The following is a 22,522-nucleotide window of genomic DNA, read 5'->3' as shown; positions in this document are numbered from 1 at the left end:
CCTTAAAATTTGATCGTAAATTAAAGTTAATGGTTGAGTTGGATAGGTAACACATATTAAAAATTCAGGTGGAATTTGTTAATATTTATTTTTGAGAACTATGATAATTAACAACTCAAAAGTGTAATGATATCCAATCAAATATTCATTGAAGGAAAAATGAATGAGATTTTATCAAAATATAATGTATAATTCGTCTTGACTAATTTGGCAATTCGTCATCCAGTTTTATGCTAGTTCTTTTCTATACTAATTTGACAATTCATCAGACATTTTATACTTTTTAGAGTGATATAATAACATCTAAACCTATATTCTTCTTCCTCTTGTTGCTACTTTGCCTTTTTTTTTTACTTTGAGGGAGGCTATGATAATATATGATAATATGTATATTATGGATCGACATGTGCTATGGACTCATATTTTTATTTTTAGAATTCAAACAATCAATCCGAACTGTTAACACGATCTTCATATACAAATATATTTGAAGACCTAATTTTATATTTTTTTACTACTTTTTAGATAGGTAGAAAAGTTGGATGATTCGGAATTTTCAAATCAAATGATTTTCTACCTATCTAAAAAAATAGTACAAAAATTCTAACAAATGTAAAATTTGGTTGGCAAGCACATTTTCACATGAAGTTCACCTTGAACAGTTCAGCTCAACTGTTTAAACCTTAAAAAAGAGATATGAGTTCATAACATCAGTATGGCTAATATAACATCAGTGTCATTTCAGTCTATATAACACCAACTCCAAAACCTATCAAATCGAGTTCAAATGGTGAATCCAAACCGTTCAAACCGATCTACTCCATTAGTTGTGCGTTTACATGTAAAATTTATAAGTTTTTGAGTTTATTTGATATCAAGTCAAGCAGTCAAATGTGTGAGTTTTTAAGTTAATTTTAAAACATTCATTTTTCAATTTTTTTGCCTCGTGATTTGATACTAAAATAACTCGGAAATATAAAAAGTTTGCATGTAAACACATCACTTATAAAGTAAATTGGTTTGAACGGTTTGGATTCACCATTTGAACTCAATTTGATAGGTTTTGAAGTTGGTGTTATATAAACTGATTTGACACTGATGTTATATTAGTCATACTCTATCTATATATAGGAATATGCTAGCATGCTATGCATAGCATAGAGCCCCTCCATGCAATTCCTTGGATTTTGACTTTTCAAAATCCTAATGGTCGATCCGAACCGTTCATCTTGTTCTCCATATTAATATGTATTTGGGGACCAAATTTTACATTTTTTGGAATTGTTTTACTATTTCTTTAGATTTATTGAAAATTGCTGTTTTTTTATGGTCCAGATTTGCTGAAAACAGCGATTTTCAATAAATTTAAAGAAATAGTAAAAAAAAATTCAAAAAATGTAAAATTTGGTCCCCAAACACATATTAATATGGAGAACAAGATGAACAGTTCGGATCGACCGTTGGGATTTTGAAAAGTCGAAATCCAAGATTTAGATACAAAAATCAGTTAGCCATCAAAGCTAGACTAAAAACCTCATACCAGTAGAGGCAGATAGCATTGTTCATAAAAACATAATAGGCATAACAGCCATGAAAGATATCAAGTTTGTGAGATAGCTAATCTTCAAAAGTACTTTAAATTTGCACTAACTAAGTCACATAATAAAGGGCTGAGGATAACAACTAATTAAAGACAAAATTTGAGTCTGCTGCATCTTTATTCCTGAGCTGAAAACTCAGGAGGAGGGCTGATGAACCACAATCTAAAGAGGCATGTATTGGTCTAGTGGAATGACATTTTCAATTAGGGCTGGCAAAAAAATTCGTAGTTCGTGATTCGATTTGAGTTAATTCGATTCAAAATTAGTTCGAACTGAAACGAACCAAACCAGATTCGGTTCGAAATTAATTCAAACCAAATTCAAACTAGGTCTGGTTCGATCTAAATAGGTTCGCAAACTTTTATAGTTCGAATCTCATAATAACATTGGCCGTTCATTTACCTGATGAAATTAGAACCCAAGATGGAGAGTCATAATTTAACCTAGTCGACGCTCTCTGGCTCTCAAAACACTCAGTTCTTGTACGATTACTTGTTTTACTGCATATTTCAGTTCTTGTACTTAATCCTCTTTTTACGATTATTTGTTGTAATGTATTTTTTCATAAACAATTTTTCAACTTAAAAACACTTATTTCATACTTTGATGTCACACTGAAGTTCTTTTTTGAGTATCATAGTGGCAATTGTTAGAGTTAATGTAGCAGCTATCAGTCTTGCACTTGTCTATGCTCAGTTGGTAGGATTATAGCAGATAATAGCTAATAAACTAGCCCATAATCCATTAGTGTGAATTTGTGAAAGGTAAAAAAAAATGTGTGAATTGTCCCGCGAGAAGAAAATTAATGTATAAACTGCCGATATAACTATGACTGCTAAAAAAAAAATTAGTTCATAATTCGATTCAACTTCGATTCAAAAAATATGTAGTTTGCAATTAATTTGATTCGAAATTAGTTCGATTCGAAACAAATCAAACCCAATTCAGTTCGAATCTTGTTCAAATCAAACTCAAATTAGAGTAGGTTCGATTCGGTTTGATTCGTTGCCACCCCAATCTTCAACAACTGGCAGCCATTCCTCAGCAAATGTTTGGACCTTTTTCTTGAGATTGCATGTCCAATAAAACACCAAAGATTTGATTAGCAATATTAAAGATCTAGTTGTCTTGACAAAACTATTATTAAAGCAAATGTAATTTATATATTTCCATATCATTCAACAAATTGCACTGAAAACTATTAGAAATCCAGTTCTATGATTTTTCTTGCTTCTTTTGTATGATTTATTTAAGTTATGGACACAAATTAATTAATGGTTTACATGCAATTGAAACTATTTCTTTTATGTAAATTGCAATAAAACAAAAATGAAAACCAACAAACCTTTAAAAATGAAACACCAAATTAAAGGTTGGTAGTTGAGATACTCTGTGGTATTTGTACCATGCAGTGCAAATATAGGTTGAAAGGCTTTGAAGGATGCATCATGATGCATCCCGTATTTGCCTGTTTTAGAGTAGTGCCGGTGCCTATACATGCCTTGATCTTAATTAACCATGTGCGCAAGCGCGACATTCAATCTGAATATCTGATTGCACTTTTTTTTTTTTACAGAGGGTAAAAAATAAGCAACAGATTCTGAGGGGCCGCCACAAGGATTTGTTGGGGGGCAAATTTTCGTTTTTCTTTTTGTTCCTTGTGTACGTGAACCTACCACTTTCAAGTTTCAAATCAATTTTATTTATTTGTAGAATATATATTGTGTTGGAATAATTTTCTAAAGCTATCTCAAGCATAGCTGCATAGTTGCTTCAAAAGTAAGGATGTGATTAATGGATTCAATAAGAGTAGGGTGGAAACATTTTCATACTCATATTTGGGACTGCAAATGAATTCAACTGAATCGAACTTATTTCAGTTTGAGTTTGAGTTTGAATTAGATTTGAACCGAACTGGTTTGGTTTGTTTCAAAACGAACTAATTTCGAATCGAATTAATTGCGAACTACAAATTTTTTGAATCGAAGTCAATCAAATTACGAACTATAATTTTTTTGACAACCCTGGTTATACCTGTAGTTTATGCATTAGTTTTATTCTCGCGGAACAATATTCACACGATTTCATTTTACCTTTCACGAATTCACACTGGATTATGCATGGAATAGCTCAAGATTCCCTTACATTTTACGCTGCTGGATTAATTAAAATTACGACATGATCTAGTCAAATGAAACTTATTTCATTATTAATTTGTTACGCAGCTGAAATATTTTCCTATTATAAGTTACTGTTATATTAACAATTTTGAGCTCTGATATAGGTTTGGTTCCTAAATTATGAAAGATTGATGGTTAAATCCATTAATTGCATTATTTGATATTCGAACCTAAATAGTTCGCGAATCAATTTTGAATGAATTATACCTAGTTTGAGTTTGATTTGAATAAGATTCGAACTAAATTGGTTTGATTTGTTTCAGAACGAACTAATTTAGAATCGAGTTAATTGCGAACTTTTTTCGAATCAAACTTAAATTGAATTATAAACTACGAATTTTTTGTGCAGCCCTACTCATATTCACTAAAAAAAGTAAAACATTAATCTTATCCATATTCTATCCCCATTCATTAAGAATTGATCTTATTTTATTCTATCTTATATGTTAAAATTTTCAGATAATGAAATGGTAGCGGATGAATCACGAATAATATTAATATAATAAATAGTTTTATTATATTTACAAGAATATAAAAAATCATTCGTTTCACACATTTGTAATCACATTGCTAATAAATATAAGAAAAACAAATGTGCAATCTATTCCAACTAATTTTTTTTTATATAAAGCATGAGAACTAAAAAATACAAATATCTCTTCAGATAAATTTAATTATTTAACTAAATAACAAGACATGCAAGTAAAAGTAATATGTTTAACATTTTTTCTTATAACAAACAATATACACTAAATAACAAAAAGTCAAAAATACATCACTAATTATTGCTCAAACATTGTCATATGAAATGTCATGCAAATAAATTTTGTTATCACTAATTATTGCTCAAACATTATTATATAATTGTATTTTATATAATTACCCTATAAGAAAACCGGTATGAAATAACTTTTATCCGTACGCTTACCAGTTTAGATAATGAAAAAAATTCTTACCCATATCCATACTCGATAAGCTAACGAAACAAATCCTTATCCATATCTGCTTTATTGAATACTATACGGGACAGATAAACAGTTAAAAGGGTATTATTGATACCCCTATTCAAAAGAGCCTACTAGCTAGAAATAGTTGCATGCTTGAATCATTTTTGCAAAATACAGAAATTATTTGTTCCAATTAAACCAACAAAAAACAATTAATGCGTTCCAACTTGAACAATTTAATTTATAACTCTTCCTGTTTTGAACTTTGATTTTTGACAAAGCCTCATGTTTGAAAAAAAAATTAAACGGAAAAATTACAAAATTAGATCTTCAAAAGCAAAATTTTAAAAAGTTAAAACGTGAAAGCCTGAATTTTTAAAGTTCGGTCTGTCTGTCAGAACAGAATTTGTTCACCGAACCAAATTAAACATTTAGCAATGATATATAAGTTGGACTTTTAGCTCATGCATGACTTTTGATTGACAGGTGGGCCAGACTTTGAAGGGCCGGACCTTTCGACTTTTCGAAATTGTACGATCGATTCTGCTTCTCCATGTTTAAATGTTTAAATTGTTCATGACATAACTAAAACTACTTAGTCCTTCATTGGTGGTCCGAATTGTTGATCTTTGCTTAATTATGTCTTTCAACGAATCAACTTTATATAATTACTTTACTTTAATGATCAATAATTGAGCCACCCATTCATCATTTTTTTATGGATAGTTTGGCGTTCTTATTAATGTACAAATATAAAGTATTCGATACTTGGATTTAGGGGTGGCAAAAAGGGGTGCTGATATTCACACCACAAAAAATATTATTAACATAACAAGCTTTAAATATTTTAATAAATAGACAACTTTACTCCTTAATTTGTTATTTCTTCTTTTTAATTGACAAGTTTTTTAAATATCAACTTCTAAATTTGATATCCTTCATTCATGTTATCTTCTAATTGTATACTATATGATGAAAAGAAGAAAAAAAATATTTAGCATTTTACCCAATCAAATTTTGAAATAACATGCCCCAATTACCACTTTTTTTTTCTCCTATAGATGTAATTGCTTCCTACTTTTAATTATGTTACTCAATTGATTGAAAATTATGTTGACAATATTTTTTTGTTAATTGTAAATTGTATAATTTAATTAAATCTTAGATAATTTTATGTTTACATCTGATCATTTCAATTTGATTTTGGAAATAAAATGAATCATAATCATTAAAATAAAGAAAGTATTGATTGCACAATCAAATGAGGCAAGCTATAGCAATAATAAAAGAGGGACAAAGTTGTCTATACAAATAAAAAAATTGAAATTGTTGTGTTAATAAAAAAAATAGCTGTGTTAAAATCAGCACTCCAAAAAAGCTCATAGCTCGTGGTTTGATTGTGACTCGTATTTGACTCGCTCGCTAACAACTTGTTTGTTACTGGATCGAGCTGTTAATGAGTCAGCTCGTCATTAGCTCGGTCCATAATTAACGAGTTCAGGCTGGGACCTAGCTTACTCATCAGCTTGCGAGCTAGCTCAGCTAGGTATCAATTTGTGAATTTGTACGAATATATGTGTATTTTATACTGTCCAACTCGGTTCAAAAAATTTGTAAAATTTATTTTTCTTCTTAAAATAAGATTCAGTCAGATTTAGCGAGCCAGCTCATCAACTCGTAATGATTTCAATCTGAGATTTCAGCTCGGAACTCTAAAATCAGCTCACTCGTGACTCGGATGAGCCAACTCGTGACAAGTTCAAACTGAACCCAACTCGTGATAAGCCAGCTCGTTACCACCCCTACTTGGGATTATTAATTAGTAATTACTAAAAGTACGAGGAGACAAAGTAAATGTCTATTTCTTGGTGCACCTGTCGAGACACATGCATGATTCAACGTTTGTTTTCTAATGCTAATTAATGCTAATAATAACAAGAAGCTAAAATATTATTACATTATACAAATACTTTAATTACACTTTTGTTCATAACAACGAAGTCAATTAGCGCATTAAACAGATCTAGACATGATTCAAAATAGTTTGCTAACTTGAATTAGCGCACCCCATGAAGAACGGAAATAAATCTGTTGCGATTCGAATTTCATGAACAGTGTTTCTGAAATTTCTGTTTTTTCAAATCCAACCGTTCAACTTTTTTCTGTGCACGTATCTTGAAACAAATCAACAGTTGGATTTAGAAAAACAAGAATTGTAAGGTACTGTTCACGTATAAGGATCGCAGCAAATTTGGATCCATGAAAAACAATTATTCTCTTGTTCTTATAATAGTAATAGTGCCGTTTCCCTTAGTGTGAATCCTTACAAGACTAACAACATTTTTCCCTGACAAGCCGGGCCCACTTGTAGAGACACGCGGTACGCATGCGAACTCTCCAACCGGATGGCGTACCGGTTTGGCCGGTCTTGTTAGGAGCTTTCTGTTTATTTCATCAAGTGTAACACATCCTTCTAAGCGTCCTGGTTTCACCACAACAAATGGAGATATTGTTCCAATTTTGTGTTTCCTTTTTCTATTATTACCTTTCTCTCTCTCCCTTTCAATTTCTACAAAAAGGAATCATGCATGCCTGCGTTAATATAAATTAATTAATTAATTATGATGAATTTGTTCAAGATCAATGCTGGATTGTTTACCTTTACGTGTGGAATTTTCGTTTTTGAATGGAATGGAAGGGGAAAGAATGACTTGAGGTATTGACCAACTTGCTTGTTTTGTTGGTGGGTCAAGTGTCAGAGATTCAATTTGAGAGGAGTCAGAAGAGAGAGATTCTTCGTGAAATTGTGGGGAAGTTATTGGTTGAACAGTGGGCCCCTCTGCAAGCAATAAAAAGGGAAACTGTTGTCAGGTAATGCTGTAATGAACTATTTATGTCTGTTATTTTTATTAAATTGCATATATTTGCAATTGCTTCTAAAAGGAAATCTAACAAAGAGGTGTTTAGGGCCCAATTAGATTAAGTGTGTAATTATGCGCAAATCATGCATGAATTTTATAATCAACCCTAATAAAATATACATATTACAGCGGGCTTTATAATTTGAATTTTAGAATAAGTAGGTCCTACAAAAGACACGAGGGAAATGACAGGCGACCTATTGTATTATTTTAGTCCCTGAATAATTAATTCAACACCTTTTTGTCTTTTAGTCTCAAGTAGGCTTCCATAATAGATGCACCTTCTAAGAATACCACTAATCAGACAGGGAGAAAAAACCATTGCAAAAAAGAATCAGCTCACACTGTACCTAAGAGCAAGCTTCTCTCTTGTTCTTGTTCGGTTCCATTGGTACCGTTTGAAATTTCTCCACAACCATTTGAATCCCAGAAACTCTGAAAATATTTTAAAAAAATAATGAGATCCTCTGGTGCACATGCTTTTAATGACATAAAATACATATTAGCACTACCTAGCTACTTCTAACCACTGTATATGTCTTTTTAAAAGAAACTTACAAATATTTTTCTTATGAGTTGGTGGGCAATTTCATACCATGTTAAATCCAAATTATAAACTAGACAGGAAAAATATCTAAGAAAAGGTTTGTTTGTTTAATTATATCTTGAATAAGGTATATATCAGAGACCATAGAGATATTCTAGTTTTTTATTCTTTCTAAAGAAATGAAAATTATGATTTCTATCAAGGAGAATTTTCCAAATCAGAAACTGGGTTTAGATTAAAAAATTGCTCTGTTTTTTTTTCATTACATTTTCTACAAAAGTAATGTAATGTACTATAATTTATACTGAATTACCTGAAGAATGTCATTTAAATCTTCACCCGTTGGAAATGCATCGTTTAAACGAGATGGGGTAAATCTTCTTCTCTTGCTACTTTCAACCCAAGAGAAAGTATCATCTTCTAAAATGCTACCTAATGTACACTCCATTTCTACAACCAAGAGAGAAGACAAATTTCAAAACAACCCATATATAACTGAAAATTGCATTTGACAATTAGAAATTCGTAGGATGAAATTTTACCAAGGGGATTTAGTAGCAGCTCATTGGCGTCGCCATGTCCAAAGGAATGGGTTGAAAATAGAAAAGTGTTATCTAAGGCCATCATTTCTCTGTGTCTTTCTCTCTCTATGTGTTTACATGGCTTGTCTGAATTTTGAGTGCTTAAATAGGGGACTTCTGGTAAAGGCGATTCCTGTCGAGGATTCTATTACTCTGTTATTTCAAAATTAATTCTAAAATCATAGAATTTTTACATCAACCTAACAAAGAATTCATTAACTTTTGCTCAATAATATTACACGTTGTCTAAACTGTAAACAACATTAAATTATTATATGAGGGGTCCAATACATTACCTCATATTTTACATATCTCATCATATCTCATATTTTATATCTTCGTTTTTAAAGTTCAAATTATTAATTCGAACTGCTCAACATGATATTTATACTAAAACTAAAATATGCCTGAGAGTGAAATTTTATAATTTTTGAAATTTTTTTACTATTTTTTAAGATAGGTACAAAATCACTGTTTTTGGACCGTTCAAAAAACAATGATTTTCTACTCATCTTAAAAAATAGTAAAAATATAAAATTTCATCTCCAACTATATTTGAGTATGGATATTATGTTGAACAGTTCGGATCGACAATTTAAACTTTCAAAACGAAAATATAAATTATGAGATATGATGAGGTATAAAAGACATGAGGCATTGAAACTCTCCTCTTATTACATTAAACATAACAAATTTAACAAATTAAAAAAAAAAATTTCAAGAATTTTACTGTATGCAATAGAGAATTATAACAGAGGACATTGATTGATTCTTCCCTGAGAATGAGATGATTGGAAGCACTCAGTCAATGAGGAAAAAGATACAAAAGAAAAACGAAAGAATAATCTGAATTCAAAGAGAACCAACCAAACGGAAAAGCTAAGGGGGTTGTTACGGCTCTTTATCGTAATTCGTTACTCTTGCATTCACCTTTTTTTATTTTTCATTTGAAAAAAAAAAATTCTCTGGCATAAATTCAACCTTTAATTTTGTTCCATCTGTTGTTTTCCATTGTTGTGTGTTATGACAATTTGCTTTATTCTGTTCTTAAAATGTCAAATCCGTGAACTTTAAGATTCATAATGCATCTTCAGGGATTAATATTATATCAAATTTCAGTTAAATTTGGGTCAAAGCTCCCAGTGACAAGTAGCATTTTTCATTTGCTTTTGAAATTTATGTGACATCATAGTCAACGAGTCACGCAAGCAAACTAGCAAAAAAGCAAGGACACAAATTCACCTTTTACCATGGAGATAGTCAAAATATGAAATTGAATTTGTTCATTGAAATGAGGAATTTTTTATCTACTACCTGATGAATGGATAATTGCTAGTAACTAAAATTTAATATTCACTTAAATTAAGTATATGTAAGAACTAGCTTTTGATTTTGATCTAGTGGCCCATGCAAAAATATGACAGTATTCGCGAGGGTAAATTATTTTTTGCTAACAGTATCGTCACAGATACTTTTGTTGGTAATACCAATACGTTTAGAAATAACACGTTTCTGTTGATGTACTGTTGGCAATAGTATTTTTTTACCCTCGCAGATACTGTCTCATTATTGTAGTTAAATGCATATGATCTCTATGTAGGAGGTTATGGATTCGAAATTCAGATGAGAAAAATCATTTGTTGTAATAATAAGAGTATGAAATTTGAAAGCTTGACCTTTATTTTTCTTTCAAAAGCTATATGTTCCTGAATTCTTAAGTTATATATTCATCTAATTAACTCGCTTATCAAATTAAGCAAGAATTTCAGCAGCATATGATTCATAAAAATTTGCGGAACTGATTTTTTTTTTTGTGTGTCATTTGTTTATCCAAAATTCGATGAACTAAACGGGTAAAAGTATTGGGCCCAAGTAAATATAAAACCAATCCAATCCAGGTGACAGTTAAATCAAGGCAAAACAGGCTTCTTTATCCACGCCGACAGGCTATTTGAATAAAGCGGTGCCCTTTTTGCTTTAACAATGGTGAGAAATAAGTAGGAACTGTCGGTAATTGTAAATTTTAGCTTTTGTCAAAAGTTCCAAATATCAACGCATGATGTAGTGTACTGCCAATTACTTAATCCAGAACCTGAAGTGAGATTATATTAATGGAATAGAAAATTGTAGCTTTTGGCACAAGTCCAAATTATCAACGCATGATAGTATATATATACTGGACTTGATTACAAGTGAAAGTAATGAAGTTAAAGATTGCAGAGATTCTCTAAAGTTCAACAATAAACAAATAGTTTATTGGACAATGTTTAAGAATTTTAAAAATAAGTTGCTTGCTTTATTATACGAGTCACCTTAACTTATCCTGATAACTAATATGTTACTGTAGGGAAGGAATTTAGGGGTGGCAGAAAAGCTCGTAGTCCGATCGTGACTCGCATTTGACTCGCTAGCTAATAGCTCGCTTGTTGCCGGACTGAGCTATTAACGAGTTAGTTCGCCACTAGTTCGATTCAGAATTAACGAGTTTAAGCTAGGACCTAACTTGCTCGCCAGCTCGGCTAGACATCAATTTGTGAATTTGTATTCTTTTATACTTTTCTGCTCAATTTAGCTCGATCCAGATCGGTCAAAATAGTTTGAAAATTTTATTTTCTTCTTGAAATAAGATCCAGCTCGCAAGCTAGCTCAGTCCAACCCGTGACAATTTCAAGCTGAGATTTCAGCTCGGAGTCTTAAAATCAACTCGCTCGTGACTGATCAAACGAGCCAGCTCGTAACAAGACAGCTCGTTGCCACCCTAGTTCGAAGGATACATATTTTAAAAATTAAAATCATTTGGGTCCTGGACATCCTTAGTCTTAGATTCCACATTCGCCGAAATGAAAAAAAAAAAAAAAAAATTGCATTTACGGATGTATTCAATTTTTTTTTTTTTTACATTTGTTGATATCTTGAAAACATTATTTCAAATAATAAAAATGAATTTACCGGTACGTTCTTCATTTCTTAAATATTACAATTTACATGTATCAAATTTGAATTGATTTAAAATACATTCAGTCTTTTATTAGCTATTTTTTTAATATTAAAGTTTTATTAAATTATAAATTTGATATACATATATTTAATAAGAGTAAAGCTAGCGTGCAATATGCTCACTAAGAAAGATTGGTGAGCATAACTTCAAAATCAATCGGAGTGATTTTAAACGACGAATCTAAACTGTTAAAATTAATTTACTCTACGAGAAGTCTAAATCAACTGAAATTCCAGCCCATATTTCTAAACCTGAAATCCTAACTCTCTCAGTCTCTCTATCTCTCCTATCTCCTCTTTCTCTCTCTTCAAATATTTGAGGAGAGAGAAAGAAGAGAAAAGTGAGATTTCAGGATTATAAAATTCGGAACTGAAATTTCAACGGATCTCAATTTCTCTCTGAGTGATGTGTATACACGTAAAAATTTCAAATTTTGAAATTCATTTAAGTTGTAGATGGCCTCATATATTTTTTTTAGATTCTTGGCTATGGGCTGCCAAGTTAGATATATGGCCTCATATATAACCTTGAAATTTTTGAATTCACATCCTCTCCAATATCTGATAAAGGAATATTTTACGTACAATTAGTAGATATGTACCGTTCTTTTTAACTTGGCACGAATCTCAAAGCTCAATAATACTGCCTCCTATGCTAGTCCGAATCTAACCGTAAAGTGAGAGTAATCCTCTGCAATACCTCAGAGGATACGAATCCAAAATTTTCACCTCAAATTTGAAGCATTACCAATTTACCATCACCTCAAATCTGAAGCGCCATCTAGGCATCTCTACTTTAAACGGTCCTATTGAGATCCTTTCATTAGGAGAGGTATATTTTTCAACCATATTTCAAACAGTAACATTTTAAATTGGGGGGTACCTGGCTATCACAAAACTGTATAGTAATGGCATCAGATTTCAGCTGAATCATGCTGATACTCAGGAGAGATTCACATGCATATGAAAATTGAGAGATGAAAATAAAAAAAATAAAAAAAAAGGTGAAAGACATTGAATAGTGGGTCCCTTATCCAAGTACAGCAGCAACGGAGAGTAGCACCTTCTATATCATATGTATTATCTCTGGTGGCCCCCAAACTGTTTGTTTCTTTCCCTTTCCCTTTCTCTTTCTCTTTCACCTGCTCTGCTTTTCTTTTCTTTTCTTTTCTTTTCCGTTTGTTTTTTTACTGTACCGACTTGATCACTGTCTCCTTGTCACCACTGGGCGTAACTTTAATTTGAGAGGGGTCCCCTTCTAATTTCCCTTTCCCTTCAGCGTTGCATGCTTATCTGGCAACATTATATTCATGTCATATTATATCTATGGCACTTGGCACCAGCACCGCTGCATGCACCAGCATGGAAAAGTTTTTGTGGGGCTCATGCGCTTCACATTTGAACGCAGTTATTTTCTTCTTGGTGAAAATCTCGTTCATGCATTCATTATTGAGGTCACGCTTCAGGAATGACGATTTTGCGAGCATGATACATCAGATTTTGGTACTGTTTTAATTTGCTTGTGGTTGAAATAGAATTTTTTTTTGGAATATTATCCGGAATTTACGATGAGAATTAATTAATATTCCATGTCGCTTCACTTGGCCTTTTGAAGTTTCATATGTTGTAATGGCGGTCTTCAATCTAGGATTTTCTTTTTTAAAATAGAATCCATTTTAATTATTTTAATAAAAAAAGTACTATTAAATTGATTTTTATAAAAAACAGCTTCATCAATCTTAGAAATCAGTGAAGAAAGAATAAGTAGAAATAATCAATTCTAGATTCATTAAAACTAAATTAAAATTTTTCCTCCACCGATCCCTAGGATCAGTGGAAATGTTTTTTATAAAACCAAATTAATGATGCTTGTTTCATTAAAATAATTAAAATTATTTCTATTTAAAAAAAAATCTCGATCTAGTGTGCAACGTTCATATAATTAAGCAAAAAAAAAAAATTATAAATATGTTCTCAATTATTTAAATTGGAACTGTATCAAATTTGAATCAATTCATATTTTAATTGTTTTTTTTTTTTATATAATAGTAGATTACTCCAGTACTCCACCGATTTCACAAACAAAATTTTACATTGTTTGAAAAGGACTGATACCAGTGGTACCAGTTCTATCTAAGAACAAGCAACTACATATTACAAAGTTTAATATTACTTAGCTAAAACAACACCTACAACTTATAACCAAAGCATAACGACAAAATCAGCATATATCCAGTTAAGCAAAACACTGGTTAAAAGAAACTACACACTAAATTAATATGAAATTGTTGTGGCCAAGTATCAGATTTCACATTCTTTCCTTTGGTCAAACTCATTTGTAAGCAGAGAGACTCTGTTCTCCTGCACAGTCCCGCCTCAGATTTTAATTGTTAATTCTTCATAATTTATATAAACTTCAGCCTTGAAATTTTCAATGCTTTGATGAAAATCTAAATGTCTTTCAAATTGATTCAAATTGAATACACGTTCCTATTGATTCAAATCAAGGTAGATATCATTTCTATTATTCAAAATTTTTAGCATGACAAGGACGAATTATTCTCTGTTTTGCTCCATTATTGAAACAGAGAATAGGAAATGAAATTACCTAATTCTTTTTTCACTGCACGTTCAGTCTCTGAATTTCAAAATACTTATTGATTTCATTATTTGTCTCCTATTGAATCTGATTAACGCTGGATGATAATAGAATTATTGTGTGTCACTTTTATAATTAAATACAAAAATCTAATAATTGAACTTATGCGGAGTTCGAATTAGTTTGAGCTCAATTACATACCTGATTTTTTTTTTTTGTCAACTTCGAATCCATTCAATTTATATAAAAAAAAAAAGTTAATTAGAATCCGCTCGACCTGAATTTAATTTTGTTCATAACTCTACATCGCGAAAAAAAGTTCTCAAGAATAAATAAGAAATGAAAAAAAAAACTAGGAGGCTTCAAAATATATTTTACATTAAAAAAATATGGTTAAGAGGCAGCATATACCGAAATTCTTATTAATACCACTGTAAAAAAAAAAAATTTATGGAGAATTCAAAAAATACCAAAGACCACAGATTGAATTGGAGGCACCCAAAAACAAAAAATGCACTATACTGATATTTAGATTTGTAGGGGTGTCTCCAATTCAATCCGTGCCCCCCTTAAAAAATGAAGCTGGAGATTGAATTAAAGGACCTGGTATTTTTCAAATTCTCCAATTTCAGTGGTGTTTTGATTTTGATTTTTTTTTTTTTTTTAAATGGTATTAATAAAAATTTCGGCAGCGTAGATGCTGGATTTAAGTACAATGATGTCATGCATGTATGCAGTATATACCCCTGTTTTACAGTAAGCAAACCAAAGGATTATGAATTTATGAGAGCAGCCACCAATGCGGCACCAGTAAAAATGGTTGCTGTCCGGCTTGGTATCTCTCTTCATAAAAATTCTCAGTTAGGACCACAAGGCTCAACAAATTAAACGTCATATATCCGACTTATTTCTGGTTTGGTGCGGATATCCCGCTACCAACATAAATACAAACATAAATGTATATAAGAAATAAATTCACATTAAATGAGGGACAAATATATGTCACACTGGTAACAATAAAAAATATATTTAATTCATTAATTGGTTAAATTCATATTTATAAACCATATGGGATGAATTAGACATGTTGGAAGTGAATTTAGTAGTTGGAGATACTTCTACGAGAAAAAAAAATGTATAAAAAAAACTTGTTAGTAAAAAAAATTGAGTTAAAAAAAACTTGTTAGCACAACTAAGAGATATAAAAAATGTCACAATTAATGATTTATTTTTTTAAAAAATAAAAAAATAGATATATAAATATGAGTAGAACTAGGGTGCTCTTAAGCTCACCAAGTCTTTTTGTAAACTTAATTCCAAAATCTATTGAATTGGCTTTAAAAGATACATCTAAACTGTTGAAATCGATCTACTTCACGAGTGATGCGTTTACATGTCAAATTTATAAATTTCAAACTAATTTAATATAAAGTCAAGTGGTAAAAATAAAATGAGTGAGTCTATGGTAATATGCATATCACGATTTGGCACTGTGCTACGGTTCTATATTCGAGTTTTCAAATCCTAACGGTCGATCCGAACCGTTCATCTTGTTCTCCATATTAATATGTGTTTGGAGACGAAATTTTACATTTTTTGAAATTTTTTTACTATTTTTTTAGATTTATTGAAAATCACTGTTTTTGGATGGTCCAGAATTTTCAGATCAAGTGATTTTCTAAATATCTAACAAAATAGTAAAAAAAATTCAAAAAATGTAAAATTTCGTCTCCAAACACATATTAATATAGAGAACAAGATGAACGGTTCGGATCAACCGTTAAGATTTGAAAACTCTAATATAGAGCCGTAGCACGGTAACAACCCGTGATATGCATATTACCATAGACTCACTCAAATAAAATGGTTTCTAACTTAATTTTAATGTGTTCATTTTTCATCATTTTTGTACCGCTTGACTTTATATTAAATTAGTTTAAAAATTTATTTAACATGTAAACTCATCACTCGTGAAGTAGATTGATTTCAACGGTTTATATGCATCGTTTGAAGCTAATTCGATGAGTTTTAAAGTTCACAAATAGATTGTTGCCTGGATAAAATTAGTTGCTGTTCCTTCTTGGGAGTTCCGAGGAGTGGTGGTGGATCCATTACATGGTTGTTCGAGAGATTGTTGCCTGGAATCCAAGACAAAATATTTTGCAAATTCCTTACAAACAATGATTTCGTTGCAGTCAACCCACCAAACAAACTGTGCCCACAAGGCCGACGACTTTATAACTATAGCCCAGTGCAATTAATTTTGGGCTTTTATTTGATGACTTTATAATTAGAGCCCATTGCAATTAATTTTAGGCTTTTATTGGGCAGCTATATCTCTTGTATTGAAACGGGCTTCAGGTCAAATATCCAATACGAGACAGTTTTGCTTAAAAGACTACCGCAACTCCTATAACTGCACGCAAATTGTTCAAAAATAAAGAAAACTGCGCAAGAAATTCTCTTGCAGCCTTGCTTCTTTCTTTTTTTCCCTTTCTAAATTATAATCTTTTCCTGGCCGTTAGATACGAGCAACAGCAAGAGCAAAAACAAAAGAAACCAACCATGTCATGAAGTGAACAACCCCTTTTTGCGAGCAAACCTGAGAACACAGTAGGCCAACATAGCACGCACTATTCCCACGGTTCATATTTTCCGGTGATAATCGTGCTTGCTGTGATTACTATTTTGTCAATTGCATCATGCATTTTGGGCCACCTCTGCTCGAGGTCGAGGGGATGGAATGGTCATGTTTCGAATGATTTGGAGAAAGGTTTAGACATGGCAAAAGCTGATATCGATGCTACTGGTTTGAAAAAAAAAAGGGAAGACACGAGTTCTAAAATTAATCCGAAAATGACAATTACCCTAAAGTGTGAAGTGCACAGCAACAAGAACAATCGCAAGAGGTTATTTGCAATAAGAACAACACATCTGATCTTTCTGGTGCAGGAGGGATATATTGGTCTAATTTCGAGAAACTCAGATTAACCCGTCACACCATATCGGTCTTATTTTGTTTGTAACGCACATTGGATGCAAAATCTTAAAGAGTACTTGTTTCATCCATATTATCAAATTGGCCTTATTTTGTTTATTTGTTTTTAACATAAAATAGATGGTATTTGGTCTTATTCATCGATATTATCAAATTGGTCATATTTTGTTTCATCCATATTAATCAAATTCGTATTACAATATCGGTTCAGATTCATATATATCTGAATCGGTAAATTTAAGTATTAATTTTGTAATCATATTCATAATTTAACTAGTTTTATTTTTTAAACTATATATTATCCAAATTAATCAAATCTGTTTCCGATCTGATTCATTATTAGATCAAAGTCGGATAATAAGGTAAAATAGCACCTCCAGAACCACTAATATGCAAAAACAAATTCAAAAATTTAGTACGATTCTAAAGTTTTGACTCGTAAGTAGATAAATATTAGTTAATAAAGTTACTATTTGATATAGATTCAACAATTTTGGAAGTTACTACTAATTCAAATGAACATCTCCCCTCCCACTAAGTTAAGGAATTAGATTTAGTTTAAAAAAAAAAAAAAAATTATTCATAGTCGGATTTAAATTTTCTGTTCGTGTAATTCATGCATACAAATTTTTAGTAAATTCAAACGGTCCAATAAATCATAATTTGAATGAGGATTTGTCCCAAGTAATTTGAACCAAAACGACGTAAATTAACCCAACTAAAGTTATATGCCCACCATATCAAAAACATGTTGACATTTAATTATTATTTTTAATTATGACTCTTAGTTATTTACCAAAATTAGGAAGAAAAATATTTAATAATTAGCCGTGATTCCATGAAAGGAACAAGAAAAATATAATTTTTCGACTTACTATTGTATTCATCTTTTTTAGCACTGTATGTTCATATAAATAAGATTAATTTCCATCATAACAAAATTTAACAATCTTAATTATATTCATATGTTGTCATTTGTAAACAATATGAATATTAGTATTTCTAAAATTGTATAGTCTTTCTAATTCCGTTTTACACCAAAAACATCATTTAACTTGAACACGTGAAATAATTATGTATTTTAAAGAAATAAATTACTTTAATTGTTAATAAATAAGAAAATTATATATTCATCAAGTTTCGTCCCTTGTAATTCTATTTTTAGCCTGTTTTATATATAGTGGAAAGTGAATGGATTGTTATTTTAATATGTACATTAAAGCTTAAAAAAATAAAATATAAATAATGTAATTAATTAAATACTATTATATGATTATCATTATAAATAAAATATTCTAGAAATACTTTTATTGTTTTCATAAGTGATTATCTTATTTACTTTTTTTATTATCTAAAACATTTTTTTAATGACATGATCTAGCATATATGCATTTGAAATTTTATATCAATTAATAGATGTTGTACAAGTCTATTTTTTATGCATCAAGAGAAGTTTGACACGTGTAACGAGAGAATTTTTCAAAGAGTAACAGATAGACAGAGAGAAATTGTGAATAGAATAGTTTTTCATGACTTGTCATGCATGTGTTATTTATTTTTTATTTAAAAATATATATTTTTTGAATAATATTAGCTTTCACTTGCTATATATTGAAAAAGAGTTAACATGGAAGTTAGCAAATGAGTCTACTTTTATTTTAACATTGAATGAAAAGAATATATCTTGTAATTATTTTAGTTTTATACATTTTTAATACTCAAATTAGAAATCAGAGAAAATCAACAAATTTAGAACGGCTATAAAATTAGTTTCACTCTTATAGGAAGTTAAAATTGTATTAATAGGTTAGATCAAGTTTTCATATTATAAAAAATGGAAAACAAGTTATGGATAAGGAGAATTGTTGTTAGGCGGTAATGAGAATAATCATGCTCTAGTCCTATCTCTTAATGAAAATTAAAAGAACTTTAGCCTAATTGCATTATCAGTAACTCTATTGATCTTAATCGTCTCGCATATTAAAAGAAAAGTTGACAAATGAAAACAAGTTATGGATTTTAATAAAAACAAGAAGACTTGGTAAGAATTCTTTTTTTTTTTTAATTTCAAGATTATCATGTCACTATTTCTCCAAGATTTTTATTTCTTGACATCTTTTTTGTAATTTCGTTCTTGTTGTACTTTTTTTTTTTAATTAGGATTGTTTATTGCTGGAGTTTTTATGGGGGTCAGCTGTCGGGTATTACTTCACAAAAATAGCTCGACCGAATCAAGAACAGCGGCAGTCTGCCGCAATAGTTATGCAGCCCCAAGTGGTGTACAACTATCCATTACCTGGGATACTGTCGCCGTCGCCTACGCCCACCTTGTCCCTACCGTCGCTGCATGTTCGCACAAAAGTATGCTACAAAGTTTCAAGTACAGCTAGCTGTACCAGTTTAAAACCTTGAATCAACTCTCGTCTAAGACTGCAAGTGCACAATCCTATCCGTATAGTATAATAAGGTATCGATCCTCAGGGACGGTATAATTCGACTCTAAATTCCTACTAATCTGAGTTAGGTACTAGAAGTGTAAAAGGTTGGGTTTGGTTTGTTTATATTTCCTAATTTCAAGTGACGATTCAATTAACAGTAAATGAAAGCAATTAAAGGTTTTGGTTGAACAATGATAACAGGTGTTCCCAGGGTTTCAGGTTTCATCCCAAACTTTGCCCTCTCTGGACCTGTCATGCGACCCGTATGACGCGACTCGCATCATCTCTGATGCGGGTCGCTTGGCCCTCGAGCTGAGCTGACATGTGTTCGTATCTAAGTTGATTTCTTGTGCGAGGCTTCAACCTGTAGCTCTCACCTACTGGTATCTAATCTAAATTGATTGTCTGGTTTGCTAGAGGTATCCACAACCTTTCGATAATGGAAAGTTCACCTCTCGGCTACTATTGATCTTAGATCTACCTCAAATACTCAATCACAATTGCAAGAAACTTCAAGGTCAAAGTACTAGAAGAGATGCTATAGACATCTAACAGTAGACAATCAATAATCAATCAAGCAATCAAATGAATACTCAAACAAAGAATCACACAAGTTCAAACTTAGATCAAAACAACATGCAATTCAAAAACAAAGTTTAGAGACTACATCCTAACCCTAGGAACTAAAGATCTACTCAAACATGATAAAAGAAAGCATAAAAGAGGGGAGAAGAGAAGAGATCATGATGAAGCTCGAAGATCCAAGGTGGATTGGAGAGGATCTTGCAATCTTCTCTTCTTCTCCAAGCGATCTCCAATCTCTCTCTTCTTTCTTGATCAACACTCCAATTCTTGAGGTTTTGAATCTTCAAATTCGGAACTCCCTCCCTGGTAGCAGGGGTGGTCTATTTATAGACATTTCAAAATGAGTGCTTCAATTCTGGGCCTTAATTGGGCCTTTGCTGTCTGCTCTGAAAGCTCGCGATGCGACCAGCGTCAGGTCTGATGCTACCCGCATCGACTTTGATGAGGGTCGCGTCAGATGTGATGAGGGTCGCGTGCAGAGTCTCAGAATTCAGTAACTTCCCTGATTTCGCCCGTTTTCTGCAAAATAAGAATGAAATCGCAGCAGTACCACATTATATGGATATTCAATGTAAAATACGCGATTTGGTAGTTTAAAACGCAGATTTTGGTACAAGAATTGGTTGGAACAATAGATCAAATATGAAGATATCACTGCCTCTACCCAAAACACAGCCGGAGCAGTCCCCATGTTATAACCCATAGTTAAATTATCGTTAAATAATTATAAACAATGATTAAAAAGCAAATTTAAATAAATTTTCGATAATAAAATCTAGACTAATTAAAATTTTAGTTAATATAAGAATGATATTTATTTTTAAAAGATATTTATTAAACCAACATACAGATTTCAAATTATTAAATTAAATCTGAAAAATTAATTTGACGCATTAGATTCGAAATAAATAAATATAACGATGGAATGTTAAAGATGTACGTAATTTAAAATACAAATTTCACAACACGTTTAAAAATAGGGAAAATAAATCTTAGCAATTTAAAAAGAACAATTAAAATACATGAAGTTGTTTATTAAAACAATTTAAAACTTACAAATTAAGGAAATTAATTTGTACATGTGAGATTCTGATACTTAGATATTTTAAATTTACGAGGTATTAAGAATGAGATGTTTAATTAAAATAATAAGGTTATTAAAATTAAATTAAATTCAGTTATAACTTAATCTTAGAAATTACGCAGCTAGACATTCGAAATTATGTATTAAAATTTGCTTACATCGATTTGTGCTTAATTGAAATTGAGTGCTTTGATTAAATAAGTTCAATTTAGAACCATGTTAATTTCTTTTTATGAATAATCTCAGCTCTTCAATTTGGCTCACACGAATCTCAAAGCACCCCTCCTTAAAAGGGAACCCTCTTTCTAATTTCCATCTCTCTGACGGCTGGGGGCCTCACCGTTCAAACTTTACCTTGTCGCTCTCTCTCGCGCGCAGGAGAAAAGGAGGGATCTCGCCCTCTCTCTCTCTTGCGCTGCCGACCGTGATGCTCGACCTGCTCCCGTCCCATCGCGACGATTAATCGTGTTTAGGTGCGCGATCTACGCACCTGCTCTCTGGGCTTTGACTTTGCGCGGCTCCTTCTCTCCCGGGTTATAAAATCTCACTCTCCTTTGTTTTGGGTCGGTTGTCTTGTTGCCTTCTCTCAAGCCTAATGCTTCTTCTCTGTCACCAATCGAGCTCAAGAAGAAGGAAAGGTGACAAGTCGAATAAGCTAAGTCAAGCAAAATTGAGACTTGAGGGCTTGAAGGGTTTTTATACATGAAACGACTCTACATGACATGTTAATTTGACAGAAGGTGCATTAATTCGAGCCTGTGCATGAATGCATAAAGATGCAGCTCGGGTACAATTCAAATACGGAAGCATATCCTCTGCGGAGTTTTTCCGTGCGGAGCTGTGCGAAACTTTTAATCTGGTCCGTTTGTTTCGAATCGGATGGAACAAATCAGATCTTGTCCAAATTGAAAAAAAATCAAAATTTGCAGAGCTTTTAATCAGATCCGTCCGATCCGAAACGAACGAACCAGATTAAAAGCTCTGCACAGAAAAACTCTGCAGAGAATACTATTCCATGCAAATACGCCCAATTAGCTCTCAAGA

At 31.6% G+C, this 22,522-nt stretch overlaps 1 protein-coding gene across 2 annotated transcripts; it reads right to left on the bottom strand.

The window, feature by feature from the left end:
• Nucleotides 1-6,690: 6,690 nt before the first annotated feature.
• On the bottom strand, nucleotides 6,691-8,839 carry LOC144574296 (uncharacterized). 2 transcript variants are annotated; one of them, XM_078324234.1, is made up of 5 exons: nucleotides 8,739-8,839; nucleotides 8,510-8,646; nucleotides 8,000-8,084; nucleotides 7,388-7,567; nucleotides 6,691-7,297 (listed from the first exon to the last, which is right to left on the bottom strand). In XM_078324234.1, exons 1-5 carry the CDS (start codon nucleotides 8,821-8,823, stop codon nucleotides 6,999-7,001), a joined length of 786 nt encoding a protein of 261 aa, XP_078180360.1. In that variant the 5' UTR covers nucleotides 8,824-8,839; the 3' UTR covers nucleotides 6,691-6,998. The 2 variants fall into 2 exon arrangements, with proteins under 2 accessions (XP_078180360.1, XP_078180362.1); XM_078324236.1 differs by having other exon boundaries at nucleotides 7,394-7,567.
• Between the last annotated feature and the right edge of the window lie 13,683 nt (nucleotides 8,840-22,522).

Source organism: Carex rostrata, chromosome 22, assembly GCF_964058835.1.
Source record: "Carex rostrata chromosome 22, lpCarRost1.2, whole genome shotgun sequence".
NCBI lineage: Eukaryota > Viridiplantae > Streptophyta > Magnoliopsida > Poales > Cyperaceae > Carex > Carex rostrata.
This window is presented reverse-complemented; position numbering and strand designations above follow the sequence as displayed.

Excerpts from the sequence above, each read along its gene's own strand:
- LOC144574296 (XM_078324234.1), bottom strand. The coding sequence starts at position 8,823 with ATGATGGCCTTAGATAACACTTTTCTATTTTCAACCCATTCCTTTGGA. Across the intron at positions 8,647-8,738 it reads GCTGCTACTAAATCCCCTTG|AAATGGAGTGTACATTAGGT; the intron begins GTAAAATTTCAT and ends TCTTGGTTGTAG. Across the intron at positions 7,568-7,999 it reads AGAGAGAAGCTTGCTCTTAG|AGGGGCCCACTGTTCAACCA; the intron begins GTACAGTGTGAG and ends TATTGCTTGCAG.